Source organism: Pan paniscus, chromosome 9, assembly GCF_029289425.2.
Source record: "Pan paniscus chromosome 9, NHGRI_mPanPan1-v2.0_pri, whole genome shotgun sequence".
NCBI lineage: Eukaryota > Metazoa > Chordata > Mammalia > Primates > Hominidae > Pan > Pan paniscus.
In genome coordinates, this window is record NC_073258.2 from 9,269,494 (window position 1) to 9,295,327 (window position 25,834).

Here is a 25,834-nt window from a genome sequence, read left to right on the forward strand (position 1 = left end):
GTCTCCTAATCCTGTTAATTCTTTGTTGGAAAAATTCTTACTCAAACTTTGGTTCAATTCCCATTTTCATTGCTACTGCCATGAGCCTAGCCAAGCCCTTACTTCTAAATTGTTATCATAAAAGCCACCTCACTGTTCTCAAATTCCATGCTCACTTCCGAATCCTCCTTTACATATACTAATAAGTACTGGATTTACAGTGGTGACCAAAACTGAGTCCTTATCCTTAGAGACATTGTCACCCTATGAAAATTAAATAAAGAATTTACAAATAAATATATAATAATATATTGCTATTATTGCTATGAAGAAAAAGAACAAAATACTCTGAGAAAGAATACATGGGAATCCAAATACAAAAGAGTTAGGAAAGTGCTTTCTGGGGAAATGACAACAGAAAATGACAAAGTGGTATCAGAAAACTGAATAGGAGTTAACAAGGTGAAAATTAGGGGGAAAGGCATTAAAAAACAAATGTATTAACTTACATAAAGGCCCTGAGGCAGGAAAGTTTGGTGTATTGGAGAAAAAGAAAGAAGCCAATCTGACAAACATTGAGTGTGATTAAAGAAACAGTGTTGATGGCAGTGATAGTCATCATATAGTCAGCTGGAATGCCCCTTCTCTTCCTTGATGGCAACCTTCAAGTTCAAGGTCAAATAGTATCATGATACAGCCTAATATATGACATTCACCAGGGTTTGGCATGTTTCCTACACTTTATCTCGTTTCCTTTTCACAATGGGTATTGAGACATGGATTAGTTTTAATATGTTTATTTGAGTCATAAGGCAAGAAATTATTGGGGAAATAATCAGAATGAAAGTGTTTTGTTTCAGGTATCTCTCTTTTTCCAAAAATTTTAATAAACAGACATAATAAAATTAATTAAGTATGAAACAACATATGATTAAAATATTTCTTTCTCAATGTTGACCTTTCTGGTTCCCCACATCCCTGTCCCAAAGGCAATAATATTAACAATTTTTTTATGTATCCTTTCAGAAATTTTCTATTTACAGTCAACTCTCCATATCTTGGGCATTGGTTCTAGGAACCTCTCCACATGAAATGATATCTGTGCTGTGGAGACAAAAGTCACTCCATCTTGGATACTAATCTATCATGTTGACTTTGGATTAGCCCAAGTTTCATGAATACTTCCTGATTCCTATTTTATTTTCCATCCTTAGTGTAAGAACTTGTACTCACTATAAATTCTGCCTTTGTGATATTATCATACAAGTTATAGGCTATGATGAATATAGCATTCTTTTCTGTTCCAGAAGGTTGCCTTTAATTGTCTTGCACAGAGGACATACACCCTTTCCCTATGGTATATAAGCCCTTGGTCTGAGGGTAACAGGTGCAGAGATCTACCTGTTTTGCTGCTGCCCAAGACCATACTTCCATCCATAAGTTCCCCAATAACCCTCCCTTTACTGACAAACTGGATTCGTCTGCCTTGTTCTTTGGTTTCTCGGCTCTTTCTGCACATTTGGGGGTTGTTTTCCATATTGTGCCTGATAGAACTCAAGTGATAGAACAAATAATGCACAATATAGCACTTATGCTGTATTAGATTTGGCTTCTGCCTTCTTTAGCGTCCCTTTAGCCCTGACTCACAGGCATTATATTGATGACTATGCTAACCCCTGAAGACTTGTCATTGCTACAGCAACACCTGGATGCATTGTGTACCATTCTCCAATGGATAGGATAGGTCATCAACCTGCAAAAGATACAAGGCCCATGGCTGGCTGTAAAGTTCCCAGGGGTCACTTGGTTGGGTAATACACATCTTATCCCAGGCACACTTACCTTGGGTAAGACACATCTTATCCCAGGCATAGTCGTTGACAAAATACCACAGTTTTCCACATCTAAGACAGTTAAACAGTTACAAATTTCCTAGGTCTTTTTGGATATTTACTTCGCATTTAACCCAATGTTTGTGTCCCCTATGCCAACTAGTAAAGAAGGAATCTAGTTTGTGCTGAGATAAAAAAGAAGAGGATGCACATTAGAAGGCTAAAATACTAGTGGCTCAGGCACAAGGCTTAGGGTCCCCCCTTCCTGGGATACCAATATCTTCGGATGGGACCATAATCCCTGAGGGACCAGTTGGGCCCTCTGCAAGTCCAGCATGCGACAACGGTTCCCTTAGGATTCTGGTCACAACAATGAAAGGATGCTGAAACCTACTATTCCCTGATGAAACAACCAGTCTTGGGGGTAGACAAAGCTTTATGACAAGTTGAACCCATAACTGTCGCTTTGCTGGTAACAGTAAGAAGAGTTTTCCCTACTAAAGGCTGAACAGAAGTGTTGTTTGCTAGGTGTGTATCAGCTATTGCTCAAGCCTCCAGTTTACAAAAGTGGGATGCATACCTGCAACCTGTAGTGGCTTCTCCACAAGTCCCTTGGGAAATGAACTACATGCCATCTTAGGGCCAGTATACTATGAAGCCTGTGCTGCCCTTCTTGTGAAGCCTCCACAGGAGATACCTCCAATGGTAGCCAAAGGCATGGCCCCCTTTCCTGAAAACATTTGGTACTCAGATGGGTACAGCTGAGGTAACCCTTGTGTATGGACAGAAGTCGCTGTACAACCACAGACAGATGCTATCTGGTTTGAGATGGGAGTGCAGCAAAGCAGACAATGGGCAGAATTGTCTATATGAGCTATATGGTTGATTTGTACCCATGAGCCATGGCCTACAGTTATCTGTACAGACAGTTGTATAAAAATATACAATTTTTAATCAATCCCCTATTGATGGAATTAAGGTAATTTTCCCATTCTTTTGCTGTTAAAAATTGTAGTCCAATAAAAAACAATCATAATTTTTCCTCTCTCTAAAATTGTGATTCTGAAAGCCTGAATCACTATTTCTATCTTGTGCTGCTCACTAATCATTTCAAAATCTTAGGGCCTCAATTCATTTGATCAACATTTGGACAAGAAATTATATCTCATACATTTTTCTTAACCATGACCAGCCTAAGATTAGCCAAAAAAAACCCCCAAATTTTATACTAAAGGAAGTCTACTTGATTGAGTCCTTTCTGTCAGCAGTTTCCTGTTTCTCATCTCAAATTTTGTTTATAATGACTAGTCTTATGTACTTAATCATTCATTTGTTCAACACCTGAATTCTGCCATTCAAATGTATGCTTTATGAGCACAGAGACTTCACATGTTTTGTTCATTTCTCTATCTCAGGGTCTAGAGCAATGCCTGGCATGTAGCAATTACTCAACACATATTTGTTAAATAAATGAAAAATTATTGCCATATGATAGGTTATACTAATATAATGTTAATGTGAGATTTTATATATATATGTTGTAACATAATATATTAATATGATTGTTAATATATGTCATCTCGTCACACCAATCCTATAAAATAAGCCTTATGATCTTTGTCTAAGCCATATGGAAACTGAAACTCAGGAAGTTTGATAAATCACTAAATACCTAAAGTCAGTGAGTTTGAGAGCTGGTTTTAAACTTAGATCACTAAGAATCCAAAAGTTTTGTGCTTTACTTTGCACAACCCTATATCCCTAGAGTATGGTTTTTCTTTTTGAATTCATCCTTTCGACATCCAATATTTCTCTGGGCCCCAAAGGACAACAGATTCAAGAAAGGTCAGGTCCTTCTGAGGAAGGGAAAGAAGAGGAGCTTTGGTGAGCCCAGAAACATCAGGGAGGTGGCCGGTGGGGATAGAGGTGCCAGCCCTTCAGCTGTCCCTGAGGACAAAAGAGGCACGACTGGGAATAATTTTCTGAAAGCCAGGACAGGGAGCATGGCCAACCCTCCTACTGTGCTCACTCACCTCTGACATGCCACTGACACACAAGGCAGCAGTGAGCAGGCTACAGCTTCAGCCATTAACAGCTCAGCTGGAACAAGGAATAGGACTTCCCTGATTTCTCTTTTGGCTTTGCTGAAACAAAGAGAAAGCTCTTTGATTACATTTATGAAAGATGTGCATGAAGGGCATGCATGAAGCATGGAAGTCAGGCAGAGCTGAACAAGGCACATGTTCTTGTTCGACACGGGTAAGGCTTTTTGCCAAGGACCTAATTTACCAGGGGCCATTCTCCAGCTTCAGTTGCTCAACTGGACAAGGTTTGAGCAGGGTTTGTGGGATACTTAATTTTATTCCTCTGCTCACACTAGGAAGATCTCATCAGTTCCTCTCTTCTCTAGGTCTGTTTTCTTTGCCTGTATTACAAGGTAAGTGAGATCTAAGGCTGCAGAAGAAATAAATGACTCAGGATTTTTTTCCTAACTCTATCCTGTAAAGCTTTCCAGGTTAGAAAAATTTCAGTAGCCGGAGCTTCCATAGGACATACACCTCTTCCAGGTCTTGATTTTCCTCTGATTAATTCAGGGAAGACTTGCCTCACTAGAACATTCATGAGGCAGAGGACATCAGGAGACATTACTTCTTTAGGGAAGTTTTATGGTTACAGAAGGCCTAGGAGAGTGGGTTTCTATTCCAGGGACAGTTGCTCAGATGATTAGCAAATAGCTGCTCCTGGGGAAGTTCTAGAGGAACTGTAAAGGAGCCTGGGGGCTGGCTATCGGCCATCAGCTTCTTCAATGTCTCCCACACTGGAGACAGGTTACCAGCTCTTCTTCCCCAGTAGGTTCCAGAAGTTCTATAGGAACCTCAGCAAGCCCTTTCATCTCTGCCATTCATCCTCCACAATCCTCTCCACCAGCATCACACACAACACAGCTGTCATAAAATGGAGCTTCTAGTGAAAGTAGATTTTTGTTTGTTTGTTTGTCTGTTTGTTTGTGAGATAGAGTCTCACAATGTCGCCCAGGCTGGAGTGCAGTGGTGCGTTCTCAGCTCACTGCAACCTCTGCCTCCCGGGCTTAAGCAATTCTCCTGTCTCAGTCTCCCAAGTACCTGGGTTTACAGGTGCTCGCCACCATGCCTGGCTAATTTTTGTATTTTTAATAGAGACAGGGTTCACCATGTTGTCCAGGCTGGTCTTGAACTCCTGACCTCAGGTGATCCGCCTGCCTCAGCCTCCCAAAGTGCTGGGATTACAGGTGTGAGACACCGCGCTTGGCCTGAAAGTCATTTTAGTAGGATGTAGTTGGATATGAAATCCAATGGAAACTTAGGAATAACGAACTCCCTGATATTCATGTATTTATTCTTACACTCATTCATCCAAAAATACACATAAATTGCTTAATATGGACAGGCATTGGGCTTATTCCTATAAACAAAATAAGCAGTTTCTGGTCTGAAGGAGTTTACAGATTAAATTTAAAAATTCAGATATCAATAGATAACTAAAATACAACTGAATAACTAAAGAATTTTAAAAGCATACAGGAATAACCCTATCTGGAACCATCACAGGGGAGACACGTTTTAGTTTTTAAGATGAGAAGGAAGAAGTCAGCCAGCTGGAGGAGGGGGCACATGCAACCACAGGCGATGTCATGAGCAAAGGTATAGGCAGGGATTAGCAAACTACAACTCATGGGCCAAATCTGTCCAGCCCTGTTTTATATGGCCCACAAGCTAAAGATGACTTTTTGCTTTTAAAATTGTCAAAAATGTCAAAAGAGTGATAGTTTATAGCATTATAAAATTATATGAAATTTTAATAAAATTTCGATGTCTATAAAGTTTTATTAGAACTCAGCCATGCACATTTGCTTAGGTATTGGATATGTTTATATACCTAATTATATATTTGTATACCTACATTGTATATGTTAGGTATCATATATGTTATTTATTTATTTATTTATTTATGTGTGTGTGTGTGTGTGTGTTTGTCTAGGTATTGAATAGTTATGACAGAGATCACATGGTCCACAAGCATGAAATATTTTATGTCTGGCCTTTTACAGAAAAAGTTTTCCAACTCCTGGTATAGAATCATGAAAAGAAGTAATGTGTTCAATAACAAACAAATATGTTTATCTTCAGCATTGGTGAAGATTAAGGTACCTGGATGACAAAGGGACAAAAAAATGAGACCTAAGGAATATGTTGTATTCATATCGCATATCTTGCTAAAAACCCAGGTGTTGCTTTTATTATATTTTTTCTGATTATGGTTTTGAATGCAGACTCTGCCTTTTACTGCCCATGTAAACAAGTTACCAAATCCTTTAACTAACAAATTACATAATGTATCTAAAGTTCAGTTCATCGAGTGGCAATAAGGGGAGAATAATAATAGCGTCTAGATCGGACAGTTATTGTAAGAAGAATGTGAAAAAGGAAAAAGTAACATACGTAGCATAATTCTATTATATATTAGGCAAACGCTTCCAACTTGAGGTCATAATTTTTATTTTTATTATTACTGCTTTTATTACTGCTATATAATATGTGTAGCTCATTTTAGAATGCTTGAAAACCCAGAAAGCAAAATTAAGGAGATAGTCCCATCTCTCTTCCTACCACTTCAAAGTGACTATTCCTAAAAATTTGCATATTGCTATGCACATATTGATGAGTTTGGAATTTTACATGTGATCATATGTATTTTTGTGTTTTTTTCCATTTACTATTACATGGTGAGTATTATTCAATAGTGGTAATGTTCTTTAAAAATGACTTATATGATTACATGACATTTCCCTAAATGCTTGGGTCATAATTGACCCAATCATTTGTAGATTATTGACATAATTTTGACACTATAATGATGCAACATTGAACACACTTATATGTGAAATCATTGTGCCTTTTGCTTGTGCATATGTGTGTGTGTGTAAAGAACACTTAAAACATGGATCTACTCACTTCAAAAAATTTTGAGTACACAGTACTGTATTGTTAACTATAGGTACCATGTTGCACAGCAGACCTCTAGAACTTATTCATCTTGCCCAACCGAAACTTTACACCCTTGGAAAGCAACTCCTGACTTTTACCCTCTCCCCAGAACCTAATATACACCACTGTACATTCTGTTTCTGTAAGTTGGATTATTTTAGATACCTCATATAAGTGGAATCATGCACTGTCCTTCAATGACTGGCTTGTTTCACCTAGTATAATCTTCTCCACACTTATCCCTGTTGTTGCATACAGCAGGCTTTCTTCTTTCAAGGCTAAATAATATTCCATTGTAGTTATATACCACATTTTCTTTATTCACTAATCTGTCGGTGAATGTTTAGGTTGTTTTAATATCTTGGCTATTGTGAACAATGTTGCAGTGAGCATGGGAGTGCACATATCACTTCAAAATTCTGATACCAGTTCCTTTGTATATATTTCCAAAAGCAGGATTGTTGGATGTATTTTTAATTTCTGGAGGATCCTCCATAGTTTTTTCTGCAGTGGCTGCAACATGTTACATTCCCACCAACAGTACACAAGGGTTCCAATGTCTCTACATCCTCGCTAAGACTTGCTTTGTTTTGTTCCTTTGTTTTTGTCTGTTGGGTTTATTTATTTGATAATAGCCATCCTGACAGGTGTGAGGTGATAACTCACTCTGGTTCTGCTTGGCATTTCCCTGATGACTACTGATGTGGAGCATCTTTTCATTGCCTGTTGGCCATTTGTATGTCTTCTTAAAGAAATATCAATTCAAGTCTGTTGTCCATTTTAAAATCAGCTTACTAATTTTCTTGGCTACTGAGTTGTAGGCATTTATTATATATTTGGGGTATTAATCTCTTATCAGATATATGGTTTGCAAATATTTACTTACATTGTGTAGGTTGTCTCTTCACTCTATTGACTTTGCTGCGTAGAAGCTTTTTAGCTTGATGTCCCACTTGCTAAATTTTGCTTTTATTGCTTGTGATTTTGGTGCCATATCCAAAAAATCGTTGCCAGACCCAATGTCATAAGGCTATTTCTCTATGTTTTTTTCCAGGGGTTTTGTAGTTTCAGTTTTTTGTTTTGTTTTGTTTTGTTTGTTTTGTTTTTGAGATTAAGTTTCATTCTTGCTGCCCAGGCTAGAGTTCAATGGGGCAATCTCGGCTCACCGCAACCTCCACCTCCCAGGTTCAAGTGATTCTCCTGGCTCAGCCTCCCAAATAGCTGGGATTACAGGCATGTGCTACCACACCTGGCTAATTTTTGTATTTTTAGGAAAGATAGGGTTTCGCCATATTGGCCAGGCTGGTCTTGAACTCCTGGCCTTGGTGATCTGCCCACCTTGGCCTCCCAAAGCGCTGGGTAGCTTCAGTTCTTATATTTAAAATTTTAATTCATTTTGAGTTGATTATTGTGTGTGGTATAATAAAAGGTAAAAGAAAATTTCATGATTTTGCATATGAATATTCAGTTTTCCCAAAATCATTTGTTGAAGAGATTATCCTTTTCTCTATTATGTGTTCTTGGCACACTTGTTGAATACTGGTTGACTATATATGTGTGAATTTACTTCTGGTTTCTCTGTTCCACTGGTCTATGTCGGCTTTTATGCCCCCTCTACCTAAATTTCTACTCTTTGAAAATCTGTAGGAATCTTTTGCCATATATCTTAAGACATTTTCTTATTTTAATTTTGGATTTTTATGTTTAAAATCATTTAATTTTTATTTGGGCTAATCAATCATCTTTTTTCTTTACTTTTCTTTTTCAATCATCTTTTTTCTTCAGGAATTTTGTTTTAGTATACTGCTTAGAAAGACCACAAACATATGTAATAAAATATAAACATATTTTCTTCACACTCAACTAAAGCTTAATTTCAACATTTAAATCATCATCTATATTGAATGTAATTCTTTATGATAAAAGGTGAGAGTTTAACTGGGCTTGTTTTTGCATTGCCCCAGAGCTCTTTATTGTAGTTTTCTTGTATGTACACTATTTCTGGCCTTCATTATGTTTCCATGACTTGTCTAATACAAATATAGTATACTTAAAGTATGTGTAGAGATACTATGTAATATTTTCATGTTATAAATAATGTAATAAAATATTAAAAAGTTACAAAGTATTTTAACATATGGTCACAAACAGGAACTTTTAAATTTTGGAATTACTTTAAATATTTTTAATAATTTGACAAAAATTTTTATGTTTATAAAACTATTTCTCTAGTCATAAACACACTATGACACTAAATTTGTTCAAGATTAGATTATGACATTTCATAAGGGCTTTGATTATTTTAAATAGGATACTAATTATTTCCTGATATGTTTATTTCAAAATTTTTGAATTTTATTGATAACATGAAATTTATTTTTTGACTGTTTTTTCCTTGTATATAAGAAAAATATTCATTCTTAAAATACATTGTATTACTTGAACAACTTAGTTTTCTGTCATTGAACAACTTTTCTTCTGAAAGTAATAATTCTGAATTCCTTTTTTCTTTCTTTTTTTTTTTTGGAGATGGAGTCTCACTCTGTCGCCCAGGCTGGAGTGCAGTGGCGCGATCTCGGTTCACTGCAACCTCCATCTCCTGGATTCAAGCAATTCTCCTGCCTCAGCCTCCCGAGTAGCTGGGACTGCAAGCTCATGCTGCCACACCCGGTTATTTTTTTTTCTGTATTTTTAGTAGAGATGGGGTTTCACCGTGTTGCCCAGGCTCGTTTTCACCTCCTGAGCTCAGGCAATCTGCCCGCCTCGGCCTCCCAAAGTGCTAGTATTACAGGCATGAGCCACCGTACCCAGCGCCCCTGTTTTCTTTTCCAATGTTTATACCTTGTTTATTATTATTATTACTTTGGCCAGAATTTTTAAACCAATAGTGGGATTAAAATTTCAACAATATCTATGATCTTCAGAATATCCATAAATGCCCAAAAATTATATGTAAAATTTTGTACATATGGATATATGTACATTTGGGAGGAGAAAGAGTTCATGACTGTTGTGAGATTGTAAAAGGGTTCCATAATCCCCCAATTCTCAGAACCATTGCTCTATTATTATACTACTAATCTCAGAACTGGCTATTGTTTATATAATATTCAGGTTTCATTAAGAGAGTAGTTTTCTCTTCAAAAGTTATAAAACTTTGCTGTGCTGGATTTTTTTTTACAGATAAGTGTTGAACTTTCAAACAGTTTTAGGATTTACTGAGGTTAACTTTTTTTTAATTGAAATGATGATATAAATTATATTTGATTATTTCTTAATCACAAACAGTATTTGCATTCCTGTAATAAATCCTACTTGGCCATACATATATAGTTTTGGATTTAAAATGACTGCATTTTATTTCTCAATTTTGCACTTATATTTACAAGTCAGATTGGTCTTTGAGCTTTTTTGTGTGTGTATTATATTTGCTGCTTTGAAAACAGGTATAGGTAATTGTCATAATATTAATTGGAAAACACTGCATCTTCTTCTTTGTTCTGAAACAGTTCATCTAAAGATAAATCACAAGATTTACCTGTTCCCTGAAGGAATAAATTACCTCATCCATTAAACTATCCATGTTAATGACCTTTTTCATTGTAATCTTTTGATAAAATTACTTCAAACCACTCATTTTTTATCTGTTTTATTCAAGGCTGAACCTTACATACTACTAGAAAGCATTTCATTTTAAAAATCAGACATTTATTAATATAGTAGTATTTGCTTATAATTTTAAAAGTTTCATTCCGTATCTGAGATTATTTGACATATTTTATTCCTAAATTACATATTTTTGTTTCCTCCATTATTTCTTCATCAGATTTTCCAACAATTTATGTTTACTTAATTTTTTTTTTTTTTTTTTTTTGAGACAGAGTCTCGCTCTGTCGCCCAGGCTGGAGTGCAGTGGCACCATCTCGGTTCACTGCAACCTCTGCCTCCCGGGTTCAAGTGATTCTCCTGCCTCAGCCTCCTGGGTAGCTGGGATTACAGGTGTGTGCCACCACGCCCGGCTAGTTTTTTGTATTTTTAGTAGAGACGGGGTTTCACCGTGTTAGCCAGGATGGTCTGGATATCCTGACCTCGTGATCTGCCCGTCTTGGCCTCCCAAAGTGCTGGGATTACAGGTGTGAGCCACCGTGCCAGGCCACTTAAAGTTTTCTCTACCCTCAAAATTAAAAGGAAACTAGAACAGTGATTAAGATATTATTGAGCATATTTCCATAAATTTTGTTGTATAGTAAGAAATACTTTAAGTTTAAAATTATTAGCTCAATAATTTTTATTTTTTGCTAGCATTTTATCTATCATTTCTCTACTTTGATCTGCCATTCTATGTTCCTAGAAATTTATCTATTTTTATTTCCTGAATTTTTTATTTACTCTATAATTTTTATCATTTCATAGTATTCCTCAATTTCTCAAACATTCTCTTAATTCAGTTTCCTTCAGTTTCCAGGACTGTTTTTCACAGTCTTTTAATTTCCTAATGAATTGTTTTATTTCCAGGTGTATTTTTCTTACAATATATTGAACATATTTATGACTACCTATTCAACAGTATTTTGTTTTATGCTGTTGGTAGTACAGATAACAGATGTTTACATGTTTTTCCTATTACTTACTTTTTTTTTCAGAAGAGGGCCATCTCCTTTGATATCTTAGATATGTCCCATTAGTTTAAATTGTTACATTCCTATCTCCCATGACTTTACCGTTTATTGTGAAGTACAAAAGTCTAGATCGTCTTATAATAAAACAGCAGTTTCTAATTGATATACTGTGTTTACTAATATCATTGATCCTTTTGTTTTATTCAAAATTTTATAGGTTTGTGTGTGTGTGTGTGTGTGTACACGCCTGTGTGTGAGAGGGAGAAAGAGAGAGAGCTTGAGCAATTACACTTGCTAAAATCTCCAATATTTTCCTCAAAATTATAAATTTTGGTTTTTTACTTGTTAGTGCCACAGAGCAGTCCAATTTCAGTGTGATATGTATTATTTTAAGAATATTTTTTTTCTGCATAGATTCTGCAATGTTTTGAATATATTCTTGAAAACCAAATTGTTCATGGGGGCACACTGGTTGTTAGTCATTCTTTGATTTTTGCCTGTTGCTTCATGAGTTCTTGCTATTATCTAATTGATTTCTCTTTGCTTAGTAACATCTTCATTATCTTTCTTACTATTTATTATTCCAGTTTGGCTCACTTTTTCAGGGACATTAATTATTTGTTAGACTGTTTTCTGCTTTTAATTTTTAATTTTTATCTTATATTCATCTATTTCCCCATTTTCAGCATCTTATAGGAGAGCACTTCAAGCCTTTCCATGTAAGTTTTCTATTTTAGGCAGAGTCAGAGTCAAATCCATTCTTTACTGTTTTCAGTAAAAGTTTTGTTTCTGCTATTGCAGTTCAGTTTCATTACAATACTTTCATAATTACATATAGCATCCTGTTTATGCCTATTTTTTAAAGGACTGCCCAAAATCTAATTTTATTTTTGCATTCTTTATAAATAAAAAGCAACTGATAATCATTTTCCTCTTAACTTCGATGACCATATTTTCAGGAACTACTGAAAGACTTCAAGTATGTTGTTTGTAAGGAATAGTTTATAATTACTGAATTTTACATTTTTGCTTAATATACAAAATTTCTGCTTAATGTATTAAGCATATTTTTGCTTAATATATTTTGTAAACTATAGTTAACTCTCAGAACGTCTAAAGCAAGCTACCTTTATTTTCATTAATAAAAATGAGTAATTTAAAACTCCATGCACATGTAACATTTTAAATACCCAACTTCCTTAACATAAGGTAAAACAGTCTCAGGCAGGCTGCCACTGGTTTTTTTTTTTTTTTTTTAATTAGAGGCAGGGTCTCACCATGTTGCCCAGGTTGATCTCCAACTCCTGGGCTCAAGCAATCCTCCCATCTCAGCCTCCCAAAATGTTGAGATTACAAGTGTGAGCCACCACACCTGGCCTGGGAAATTTTTTTAAATGTTTGTGGTAATACACAGTATAGATCACATTTAGTATATGACCAAGTTAATTAAGAAGTCAAAAAACACATTAAATTTAAGAACAAATAGACTGGTTGTGGTGGCTCACAACTGTAATCCCAGCACTTTGGGAGGCCAAGGCAAGTGGACCACCCAAGGCCAGGAGTTCTAGACCAGCCTGGCCAACATGGCAAAACTTTGTCTCTATTAAAAATACAAAAAGTAGTCAGGCATGGTGGGGCGCCCGTGATCCCAGCTACCTGGGAGGCTGAGGCATGAGATTGCTTAAACTTGGTGGGCAGAGGTTGCAGTGAGCTGAGATTGCGCCACTGCTCTCCACCCTGGGCAACAGACCGAGTCTCTGTCTCAAAAAAAAAAAGTACAAATAGTTATTTGAAAAACTTCTGACATTTATTTACTTCTGGACAAACAAATAAGTGGGAAGAGCTGTCAGTATAAACCTCTTTTAATTTTAGTCTTTATCATTAAAATTGCCTGAGTTCTTATAACACAGAACAAACAAATTTGAATGCATTTGTGACAGTTTAATAATTTATATGTCTCATTATGATCTTTTAATAGGAAGTTTTAAAGCCAAAGCATAATTTACTGCAAAGATAAATTAGAAAAGGCAAATAAACTTTTTAATAATATGTTATAATGACCTGGACAAAACTGATTATTAACTAGTAATACAATAATTAGAATATGCAACTGATTGAGAAATTAAGTCGTGTGCTATATACTCGTAAGTATTTTGTCAGACATGATATATATTTAAATGTTTCTATCAATTGCATTCCTTTTGCCGCATATATTAGTTTTTATTTAAAATAAGAAAACAATTCTCTTTCCTCCAGATTCTCATATTAATCAGTGCAAAATATTGCAATTTTAGTAAAAATTGTTTATTACAATGTTATTTTAGAAAGGCTTATTCCTTAAACTATCGAAAATGTACTTAAAAAATCCAAATTATGAGAATGATCAACTTCAATGGCTTCCTCTACATCCAGCTTGGCTTCTCCATGTCCTTCCTGTGACTTATCAAGAGAGGCCAGGGCCTCATTTTTGTTACTTGTAAAAGTTTCTCATGATATATCATCATCTTGAAAATTTAGACTTTTAATTGCTTATTTCATTTTTTCATTGTGTTCTCTTCCTAGCAGCTTTTTAATTTTCATATTCCTTTTGATTTTCGATGTAGAAAACATCCTTAATTTGTTCCTTGCTGATACTAGGAGTGTTTTTCAAGAGATTCAGAAAATCTCCACCCGGTGTTCTTCTTCAACTACTGTTCATTATAAAGAGGCCACCATTTTGTTCCACTTCAGCAGTTTCCAGTAGAACAATTGCCTTTTGTTCCCAATAATCCTCACTGCTTGAGCCATCAGATCTTTCTTTGGTTCCTGTAACCTGAATAACATTTCATCAGCCACTTTCTCTTGGGAATCTTCCTCTGTGATCTCGTATCGACCTTTATAGTTCATTTTTGGTTCTGGTCTGTTCCCTAGCCTGTCTTTGACAGGTCATTTCCTTTTGAGATGACCTTGCCCCTTTTCCTCTTCCTTTGATCCCGTTTTTTTGTTTGTTTTTGCCACCATGCATATATTCAGCTAGTTGTTTGTCTAGCCCTTTCGTATGCTCTAGAGATTCCCTCTTAAGTTTCTTAGCAAGCAAACAATCATAGGTCTCAGATTGTCTGCTTCTGTCAATAGTGCCCTCCATTCCCAAGATACCAAGTTCAGTGGCCACTGCATCTTAATTCTGTTCCTGCAGTACAGCACCCCATATGTTGTTAACCTTCTTTCCTCCAGAAACAGGTGGTTTCTGACTGCTCTGGCCAAACTGAAAAGACTCTGGTTTGGGAGGAGAGTTTACATATTTCCTTCACTTCCGCTTCCAAAGACAGCTATCATCATCCGAATCAGAAAAACTCTCTTCACTTGAATCCACACTTTCAACAACTCGGTAATGTGATACTGGTGCACATGCAGTCGCCCTGCTCTGGAAGGCCCTCATAAGCACTGTCCCCACCTAGCACTTTCCACACTTGCTGCAGCCTGTTGCTGGGTGTGACCGTTATGTCGGAATCTGAGTCAGGTTGGAAAGCTGCCCATCTTCCATGTCGCCGGCCTCCAACACCATCTTCCCATGGTGCCTATGCCTATATTTTAGCCAACATTATTTTCATCTCTGTTGCCTAGATAGCCTTTAAAGATTACGTTATGTGTCCCTGTGCCCCTTTAAGTTACTATGTATTTTTGTATTTTGACTTTCATTGTGATGTGTTATAATTGATTATTTAAATATTTTATCTATTAAATTCTAAGCTTCAGTGAATAATCATTGTATCATCAGTGCTGCCATAGAAATTGAATAAATACAGACTTTCCTTTTATATCATTTAAGATTCTATCTCGTTTCATAACTTTTTATCCATGAATGTTTTCCTTTGAAACTTCACTCTAATGTTTCTTATATTTTTTATAGTTTTTTTTGTGGGAGTCTGTTTTGTTTTTTCTAATTTTCCTGTTCTTGAAAGGGAAGTAGTCAGAATCTCCTTGGACACAGTCACTTTCCACAGAACTGTAGTACAATACTCCTCTCCGATCTTAATTTTGAGAGTCAGTGGATTATGCAGGTACTAAGAATCAGTTGCCAATTATAGATATGCTGGACCAAAGAGGAAACTGCTAACATTGTTTCCCACAGTCTGATTTGGCAAGAAAGAATAAGTATTACGTGATTTGAAGTGGTCTACAATTCTTACGGTGAGTGAGGGGGAAAGTGCATTAAAACAACCACACCCTATAAACATTCTCACTCATCCTTTCCCCTCTATTATTTCTACTTTGAATAACTTCAAAATAAAATATGATACAAGATCAGATTTGTTTTAGTAAATAGGCTAACAAGATATAAAATGGAACGTAAAAGAGAGGGGAAAGGTGACCTATTGCTCATTTCAGTGCTTAGGCTCTGACCACGTTTTATTGTGTCTTTATTCTTAGCCAACACAAGACCCTTCCTCTTCCAGCTGAGGTGCTGACCTTGCCTCTATCCCTGACATTAAGAGAAAATCTGAAAAACAGATTGAGAATCTGACTTCCAATCAAGAATCTCTCTCCAGGACCACAGCTGGGGATTTATGCCCATACTTATAGCTATGGGAAACTGGACAGAAATAAGTGAATTTATCCTCATGAGCTTCTCTTCCCTACCTACTGAAATACAGTCATTGCTCTTCCTGACATTTCTAACCATCTATTTGGTTACTCTGATGGGAAACAGCCTCATCATTCTGGTTACCCTAGCTGACCCCATGCTACACAGCCCCATGTACTTCTTCCTCAGAAACTTATCTTTCCTGGAGATTGGCTTCAACCTAGTCATTGTGCCCAAAATGCTGGGGACCCTGCTTGCCCAGGACACAACCATCTCCTTCCTTGGCTGTGCCACTCAGATGTATTTCTTCTTCTTCTTTGGGGTAGCTGAATGCTTCCTCCTGGCTACCATGGCATATGACCGCTATGTGGCTATCTGCAGTCCCTTGCACTACGCAGTCATCATGAACCAAAGGACACGGGCCAAACTGGCTGCTGCCTCCTGGTTCCCAGGCTTTCCTGTAGCTACTGTGCAGACCACATGGCTCTTCAGTTTTCCATTCTGTGGCACCAACAAGGTGAACCACTTCTTCTGTGACAGCCCGCCTGTGCTGAAGCTGGTCTGTGCAGACACAGCACTGTTTGAGATCTACGCCATCGTCGGAACCATTCTGGTGGTCATGATCCCCTGCTTGCTGATCTTCTGTTCCTATACTCGCATTGCTGCTGCTATCCTCAAGATCCCATCAGCTAAAGGGAAGCATAAAGCCTTCTCTACGTGCTCCTCACACCTCCTTGTTGTCTCTCTTTTCTATATATCTTCTAGCCTCACCTACTTCCGGCCTAAATCAAATAATTCTCCTGAGAGCAAGAAGTTGTTATCATTGTCCTACACTGTTGTGACTCCCATGTTGAACCCCATTATCTATAGCTTGAGAAATAGCGAGGTGAAGAATGCCCTCAGCAGGACCTTCCACAACGTCCTAGCCCTCAGAAACTGTATCCCATAGACCTTAGGAAGTAAGGCTAAATTCTATTGAATGACAATTAGTTTCATGTTTGGGACACCTCTCTGCCTCTCTTCACATATCTATTGGAATGAAACCCAGCTATTGAAATGGCTATTGGAAAGCTCTGTGGAGAGAAGAGAGCCCAGTGTTGGTGTATACCTGTCATTATCATCTGCTAAATTTCTTTACCTGCCCATCGTAGACTTACTCTGTTTTTCTTATTGGTGCAATTGGCACTTTGAGACTTCTGTGGCCAAACCATTCGAGATATTTACTTTGCTAATGAGCACAAATGTGACATATATTGTGGACAATCTGAAACTACTTGTAATATGACTTTGGGGATACACAATGGGCAAGACAATGAGAAGTATCAAATGTTATCTTGGCCATCATCTTGGTTTGGAAAATTCTGACACCATTCAGTAGAAAACCCTATAATACTTCTAGTACATAATTCTTGCTCTTCATTTCATTTTACATGCCCCTAAGGAAGTGTTGGCTTTTATGTTTGTGGATATTTAGCATGGATAGAGAAAATAGGATCACTAATCCCCATACATGTTCCTTTATAAGCCCAATAGCCTTAAAAGACTCCTTCCTTAGGCTATTCTTCCTAGGTAGAATGAGATATTTCCAATTGTCTCTTGCAAATTCAGTTTCAGGTTCTTAATCCTTGTTAAAGTAATTTCAAAATTTCACAAACATAATTTCAATCATAATGCTGCTTTTTTCAAGGCTTACAGTGGATCTTAGCTGACTCCTAATATTTGCTTAATGCCTTTAAATTTTAAGTTTTTATATATTGTTGATATGAAAATACAAAATATCATAAAGCACAATCATTGCCATCAGAAGTTAATAATTTAGTCAACAATGGGGGATTTGTAAAAGCAAATTCATTTTACAATTAAGCAAAGTAAGATTCAAGTTCTTCCTCCCCAGAAGCCAAGCAGATGCCAGTGCCATGCTTTTATAGCCATCAGAACCATGAGTCAATGAAATCCTTTTTCTTTATAAATTGCCCACTGTCAGGGATTTCTTTATAGCAACGCAAGAATGGCCTAACAGAAAATTGGTACTGGCAGTGAGGCATTGCTATAAAGATACCTGAAAATATGGAAGCAACTTTGGAACTGGGTAATGGGCAGAGGTTGGGAAGTTTGGGGGGGCTCAAAAAAGACAGAAAGATGAGGGAAAGTTTGGAACTCTAGAGACCACTTAAATGGTGGTGACCAAAATGCCAATAGTGATATGGATGGTGAAGGCCAGGCTGCTGAGGTCTCAGAAGGAAATGAGAAGCTTATTGGGAAGTGGAGCAAAAGTCACATGTGTTATGCCTTGGCAAAGATCTTGGCTGCATTCTGTTCATGCCCTAGGGATCTGTGGAAGTTTGAACTGAAGAGTGATAATTTAGGGTACCTGGTGGAGGAAATATCTAAGCAGCAAAGTGTTCAAGATGTGATCAGGCTGCATCTAACAACCTATGGTAGGATATGGGAGCAAATAAATGATTTAAAGTTGGAATTTATATTTCAAGGAGAAGCAGAGCATAAAAGTTTGGAAAATTTACAGCCTGGCCATGTGGTAGAAAATAAAAACCCATTTTCAGGAGAAGAATCCAAGCAGGCTTTGGAGCAGCAATTTGCTAGAGAGATTTAGACAACTAAAAATGAAGCCAAGTGCTAATAGCCAAGACAATGGGGAAAAAGTCTTGAAAGCATTTCAAATACCTCTGTGACAACAACTCCCATCATAGGCCCAGAGGTCTACGAGGGAAGAATGGTTTTTGGGTCCAGGACCAGGGCCTCATTGCCCTGTGCAGCCTCAGGATACTGCTCTCCACATCCAGGCTGCTCTGGTTCCAGCTGGGGCTCAAAGGGGCCAAGGTACACCTTGGGCCACCACTCCAGAAGGCACAGGCCAAAAGTGTTGGTGGCTTCCATTTGGTGTTAAGCTGGCAGGAACACAGTACAAGAGTGAAAGAGGCTTGGCAACCTCCACCTAGATTTCAGAAGCTGTACAAGAAAACCTGGGTACCCAGGCAGCATCCTGCTGCAGGGGTAGAACCCTCACAGAGAACCTCTACTAGGGAAGTGCTGAAGGAAAATGTGGGGTTGGAGGCCCCACACAGAGTCCTCACTGGGGAATTCCCTAATGGAGCTGTGGGAAGGGAGCCACCATCTACCAGACCCCAGAAGGATAGATCCACCAGCATCCTGCATCCCACACCTGGAAAAGCACAGAAACAGAACTGCCCAAAGCCTTGGGAGCCTACCCCTCACACCAATGAACCCTGGATGTGGGACATGGCATCAAAAGAGATTATTCTGGAGCTTTAAGATTTAATGACTGACCTCCTGGATTTCAGACTTGCATGGGGCCTGTATCCTCTTCCTTTTGGCCCATTTCACCCCTTTGGAGTGGAAATATTTACCAATTGCCTGTACCACCATTGTATCTTGAAAATAAATACCTTGTTTTGATTTTACAGGTTCATGGCTGGAAGGAAATCACCTCCAAATGAGACTCTGTACTAGAGACTTTGGACATGTGACTGAGGCTAAAATGAATTGAGACTTTTGGGGGACTATTGAGAAGGCATGATTGTATTTTGTGATGTGACAAAAACATGAGATTTGAGGGGTCAGGGGAGGAATAATACAGTTGGACATCTATATTATTCCTCCCCTGACCCCTCAAATCTCATGTTTTTCTCACAATCTCATGTTGAAATCCCTCTAAATCTCATGCTGAATTATAATCCCCAATGTTGGAGGTAGGGCCTAGTAGGAGGTGTTTGGGTCACAGGGGTGGATTCCTTAGGGCTTTGTGCTATCCTCATGATAGTGAGTAAGTTTCATGAGATCTGGTTGTTTAAAAGTATGTGATACCGCTCCACCCATCTCTTGCGTTCGCTCCAGCCATGCAATATGCCTGCTCCTGCTTCACCTTTGACCATGAGTAAAAGCTCCCTGAGGCCTTTCCAGAAGCTGAGCAGATGCCAGCACCATGCTTGTACAGCCTGCAGAAACATCAGCCAATTAAACTCCTTTTCTTTGTAAATTACACAGTCTTATCTATTTCTTTATAGAAACCCAAGAATAGCCTAACATGTTGTCATTTCTCTCTTAACTTTGCTTTTGGCAATATTTTATTCCTCAGGCTTAGGTGTCATACTTGGGTCTACAAAAATAGTATTTTATTACTTCTATTAATGCTTCTTTACTTTCATTGTTTAATATTTAAATCTTTTTGCAATGTGGAATTTATCTGGTAGGAGGTATTTTTTTTTTCTCCAATAGCTGGCCTTATTGTCCTAACATAATTTATTTAAAAATATGTTATTTCTCCTACTAACTGGAAACATCAATATACTCTTACATATAGTTATAATATTCATAAGAATATGCTTAGGAATTCTAGATAACACTAAGAAACTTAAAATTTAATGGTTTTAAAGTTTTCAGAAAGTTAACAATACTGTACTTATTACCATGAAGAGAGAATAGAAAATTATCAACTTCACAGGAATCTTCAAAACATGTCAACACAACTGCAATTCATCCAACTGGGTTGCTCTAAATTTTATAAATAACTTAAAATGGTAAGGTATTTATTCTGACATTTGGCTTTGAGCAAGTTCTAGATGTACTGGGTAGTATTTAAATAAGTGGCCCTATACTTATAAAATTAAAAGTTGTGAAAATTGCCCTAGAGGGAAAAAAGGAATAACAACACAAATCATAACAAAATAATATTTAAGGGTTCCTTAGATGATGATATGTAAGCTAATTTTTGCAACTAGGTTAAGAGGTAGGAAAATGGCATTCTAGACTGAAAAAGATCACAGAATTCCCAGGCGAGGAAGAACTTGGTGCATTCTGAAAGTACAAGAACACCGATATTTGCTGAAATGTTGTAAATATGGGAAAGAAAGGTGAAAAATGGCTTGATAGGTAGACAGAGGTCAGGTCATAGAGGAATTCCTTTTGAGCATGTTAAAGATTTTGGAGTTTAAACTGCACGCAATAGTGCACTAGTCCATTTCCACACTGCTATAAGGAACTTCCTGAGACTGAGTAATTTACAGAGGAAAAAGGTTTAATTGACTCACAGTTCCACATGGCTGGAGAGGCCTCAGGAAACTTGCAATCATGGTGGAAGAGGAAGCAGGCATATCTTACATTGTGGCAGGGAAGAAAGAGAGAAACAGACAGAGAAAAGCCCAGGGGAAACTGCCATTTATTTATTTATTTATTTATTTTTATTTTTTAAAATATTCTTTTGAGTTTTTTAAAATTTTTTATTATTATACTTTAAGTTTTAGGGTACACGTGCACAATGTGCAGGTTAGTTACATATGTATACATGTGCCATGTTGGTGCGCTGCACCCACTAACTTGTCATCTAGCATTAGGTATATCTCCCAATGCTATCCCTCCCCCCTCCCCCGACCCCACAACAGTCCCCAGAGTGTGATGTTCCCCTTCCTGTGTCCATGTGTTCTCATTGTTCAATTCCCACCTATGAGTGAGAATATGCGGTGTTTGGTTTTTTGTTCTTGTGATAGTTTACTGAGAATGATGATTTCCAATTTCATCCATGTCCCTACAAAGGACATGAACTCATCATTTTTTATGGCTGCATAGTATTCCATGGTGTATATGTGCCACATTTTCTTAATCCAGTCTATCATTGTTGGACATTTGGGTTGGTTCCAAGTCTTTGCTATTGTGAATAATGCCGCAATAAACATACGTGTGCATGTGTCTTTATAGCAGCATGATTTATAGTCCTTTGGGTATATACCCAGTAATGGGATGTGAAACTGCCATTTATAAAACCATTACATCTCATGAGAACTCCCTCACTATCACAAGAATAGCATTGGGGAAACTGCCCCCATGATCCAGTCACCTCCCACCAGGTCTCTCCCTCAACACCTGGGGATTACAATTCAAGATGAGATTTGGGTGGGGACACGAAGTCTAATCATATCATTTCATCCAAGCCCCTCCCAAATCATATGTCCTTACATTTCAAAACCAATCATGCCTTCCCAACAGCCCCCCAAAGTCTTAACTCATTTCAGCATTAACTCAAAAGTCCAAGTCCAAAGTCTCATTTGAGACAAGGCAAGTCCCTTCTGGCAATGAACCTGTAAAATCAAAAGCAAGCTTTTTACCCACAATGGGATATAGGCATTGTATAAATGCTTCCATTCCAAATGGAAGAAATTGGCCAAAACAAATGGCTACAGGCCCCATGCAAGTCTGAAGTCCAGTGGTGGGGGCAGCCATTAAATCTTAAAGCTCCATTAAATCTTAAAGCAGGTGAGAGAGAGATCATGTGTCAGTGTGGGAAAAACTACCATTTATAAAACCATCAGATCTCATGAGCATTCATTCACTACCACGAGAACAGCATTGAGGAAACTGCCCCCATAATCCAATCACTTCCCACCAGGTCACAACCTTAAACACCTGGGGATGACAATTCAAGATGAGATTTGGGTGAGGACACAAAGCCTAACCATATCAAATAGGTATCCATTGAAACATTTTGATTCAAGAAGGTGATTTTTAAAAATGATGGTAGCTGGCTGGGCGCAGTGGCTCACACCTGTAATCCCAGCACTTTGGGAGGCTGAGGTGGGTGGATAACGAGGTCAGGAGATTGAAACCATCTGGCTAACACAGTGAAACCCAGTCTCTACTAAAAATACAAAAATTAGCCAGGCGTGGTGATGGGTGCCTATAGTCCCAGCTACTTGGGAGGCTAAGGCAGGAGAATGGTGTGAACCCAGGATGTGGAGCTTGCAGTGAGCCGAGATCGCACCACTGCACTCCAGCCTGGGCAACAGAGCAAGACTCTGTCTCAAAAAAAAAAAAATGATGGTAGCTGCTGGGTAGAACCTGTACTGTAAGTTGTAAGAGTAGAAAGAGGGAGACTGGTATAGTTGTGATTTATTTTTGGATAGTAACAATAAAGGTGAGAGTTCGGATTCAGAATGTATTTGAAATATGAGATTGACAAGACTTGGTAAGATATATTGCATGTGGTAATTGATGAAGAAGATGGTTTCAAGGACTATAACCATATTTCTGGCATAAGCAACAAAATAGATGGGAGTCCTCATTTTTAAGATGAGAAATGATGGAGAAAGAGCATATCTTGTGGTAGGGGCATGGCAGGGACAAAATGATAGGGAATTCAGTTTCCATTTTACCAGAAAGGTCAGTTTTATGTAGGTACATGAATGCCACTATGTTTAGTCTACCAAAGTAGATACTTGAAGACAAGGTATAACCACTGAAATAGATACTGAGAAAAAAAAATTGAGTTTTACATAATAATACACTAATATAAAAGTAAAATTTGGTTTATTTGGTACCAAAAATCATACAAGAAGCATAGCCAAATAGAAAATGGGGTTTGGCTTTCTTTGTGCTATATTTGTATAAATATGTTGTTGGTATGTGTTCCAAAATCATGTGAAACTCCTATAAGTCTGATATATCTTAGTATTCATTATCAGTAATAATTATAATTATGCTAAATTATTGTGTGCCACAGAGGTAACAGATTTCCTTGTCAATTGTGTCTTTAACTATGGCTACCCTAAACCATTTTGTCATCCATAAACAATTGTTATCTTGTTTTGGTCCTTTTTAGAAGGTGGTTTTATAATTAGCTATAAAGCTTTAACAGGTGCTCTTGAATGCAGGTTTCTGATAAATTTGGAGACTGTGACATCAGAATAGAGGTAAAAACGTCCAGGACTCTTAAAGAGCTAAAATTTTCATTAATATCAAGCAGGACAGGATGAACTGCATAAATTGAACTAATAGGAGACTGAAGTGATCTTTTTGACTTTTTGCTTAAAATGTTGCTAATCCTTTATTTTGCTTTTCAGAGTCAAGGGAACTTTTATTTTTAGCTATTAACAGCTTTTAACAATTAAGTAAATTATACTCCTATGAGCAAAATTTGGAGCATATTTGTTTCTCTCTATCTGATTTCTCCAGAATTTGAAAACTATTTGTGAGTATTCTTAATTTATGGCAATATAGATATTTGCATAAGTGCAATAAGAATCTGTTTTCTTTTGTTACAGGACACAATTGGAGAAACCGGTTATTTTACCAAGGCTTTGACTGGAATAGTATGCTCTCCTTTAAGGAATCAAACTTGACTTATGGAGCCAATAAAGCCCTTGGAACTGGCTTCCTAATTTGTGTACACAGTCACTGTACAGGGTTTCTGGTCTGTGGTAAGTAAAGAATGTCACTTTCTGACAGGCCAGGAACCCTAAGTTATCTTAGAACCTCAAGAGGAGGGGAATTCACCTAACTCATAGATATTTGATGGTACAAGTTCATAGCTGGGCTTGGCTTTAAAAAGGTCTTATCTCAGATTCCTTCTATGGAACAAAGTTTCATCAAAGCCAATTTAAAAGGACTATGTGAAAAATAATTATTCTTGCTGCACTGTATACAAATAATTAGGCCAAGTATAAGAAAACAAATCAGTCCTACCATGATTTGTCTTTCAGTAAAAATGAGAAACTGGAGAAAAATTATGTTTCAAAAACTATAGTACAGCTGTTGTTAAATTCTAGTCCTGCCTGATGTTTTTCAATTTTTATTATTTTGTACAGTTTGGATTAAATCTAACTTTTCTGGCTACAAGTCTCCGAAATAATGTTTTCAGTTTTTTCCTCTTTCTTTTCCATTTTCCCCATTTTTCCTAATTGGAAATCAGTGAAACTAAGCTGTGCTTTCTTAAAGCCCTGTCAACTGAAGACTAGGCAGCTTAAACTTCAGAAGAAAACAGCAGCAATCTATTTATATATGTTACTGTTGCATACTATTATGTTTCAGCAGGCACTGCCTCCAAGCCCCCAAAACAGAGAGTGCTACTGGGAACAAATCGACTTCTTCCACTCCAGCACTGCATTCGGTGCCCCATAATGATGGCCCCCTCTCAGCAAGAAGTAGCCAGAAAGATTATGATGTCCCATCTCCCTGTGATTCTTGTGATAAGTAAATATACAAGCATGATAGGAATCATGTGCAAATTGACAGTGGTGATTGTGGCAGGCCAGCTCTCACTAACGCAGGCCTCCATAACAACTGTTTCAGCACTGCCTGAGTGGTTAAATACGAAAAGCCAGTGCCCTTATACAAAGGCTGGAATGTAAAAAAAGAAAGAAAAAAAAAAGCTCACCAAGAGTTTTGCCTAGGCCTTAAAGAATAAAAAAATAATGAACGAATTCTTAACAGGACCCATTTGGGATTAAGCAAGTTTTATTGTGAGTCTGAAGAAACTCCGCAGGCCTCCACAAAGAAGTTTATTTATTTATTTATTTTTATTTATTTATTTATTTATTTCGATACGGAGTCTCGCTCTTTTGCCCAGGCTGGAGTGCAGTGGCCCGATCTTGGCTCACTGCAAGCTCCGCCTCCTGGGTTCAAGTGATTCTCCTGCCTCAGCCTCCCCAGTAGCTGGGACTATGGGCATGTGCCACCACGCCCAGCTAATTTTTTGTATTTTTTTTTTTTTTTTATTAGAGACAGGGTTTCACTGTGTTAGTGAGCATGGTCTCAATCTGCTGACCTCACGATCTGCCCACCTCGGCCTCTCAAAGTGCTGGGATTACAGGTGTGAGTCACCACGCCTGGCCCACAAACAAGTTTATTAAGGGGTCTGAAGGAACTCCCAAACCTCTGGGATTTAGCAGGAGACAAGATAAGTGTAAGCACCCCAGCACCTGGACCCATTTAGATTAAGTAAATTTATTGAGGCTCCAGAAGAAGGTCTTCAGGACTCAGGCCTTAGTTATAGATTAAAAGAAGTTAATC

General features: G+C 37.6%; 2 protein-coding genes and 1 pseudogene across 2 annotated transcripts in view; 1 reads left to right on the forward strand and 2 right to left on the reverse strand.

The window, feature by feature from the left end:
- Window positions 1-25,834, reverse strand: part of LOC100974335 (olfactory receptor 6A2) — a 97,883-nt gene that overhangs the window by 34,891 nt on the left and 37,158 nt on the right. The window lies entirely within an intron of this gene.
- On the reverse strand, window positions 13,792-14,998 carry LOC100988700 (phosphorylated adapter RNA export protein-like; annotated as a pseudogene).
- LOC100975217 (olfactory receptor 10A5) lies at window positions 15,245-18,132 on the forward strand. Its single transcript, XM_003819103.5, has one exon. It carries the CDS (start codon window positions 16,002-16,004, stop codon window positions 16,965-16,967), a length of 966 nt encoding a protein of 321 aa, XP_003819151.4. The 5' UTR covers window positions 15,245-16,001; the 3' UTR covers window positions 16,968-18,132.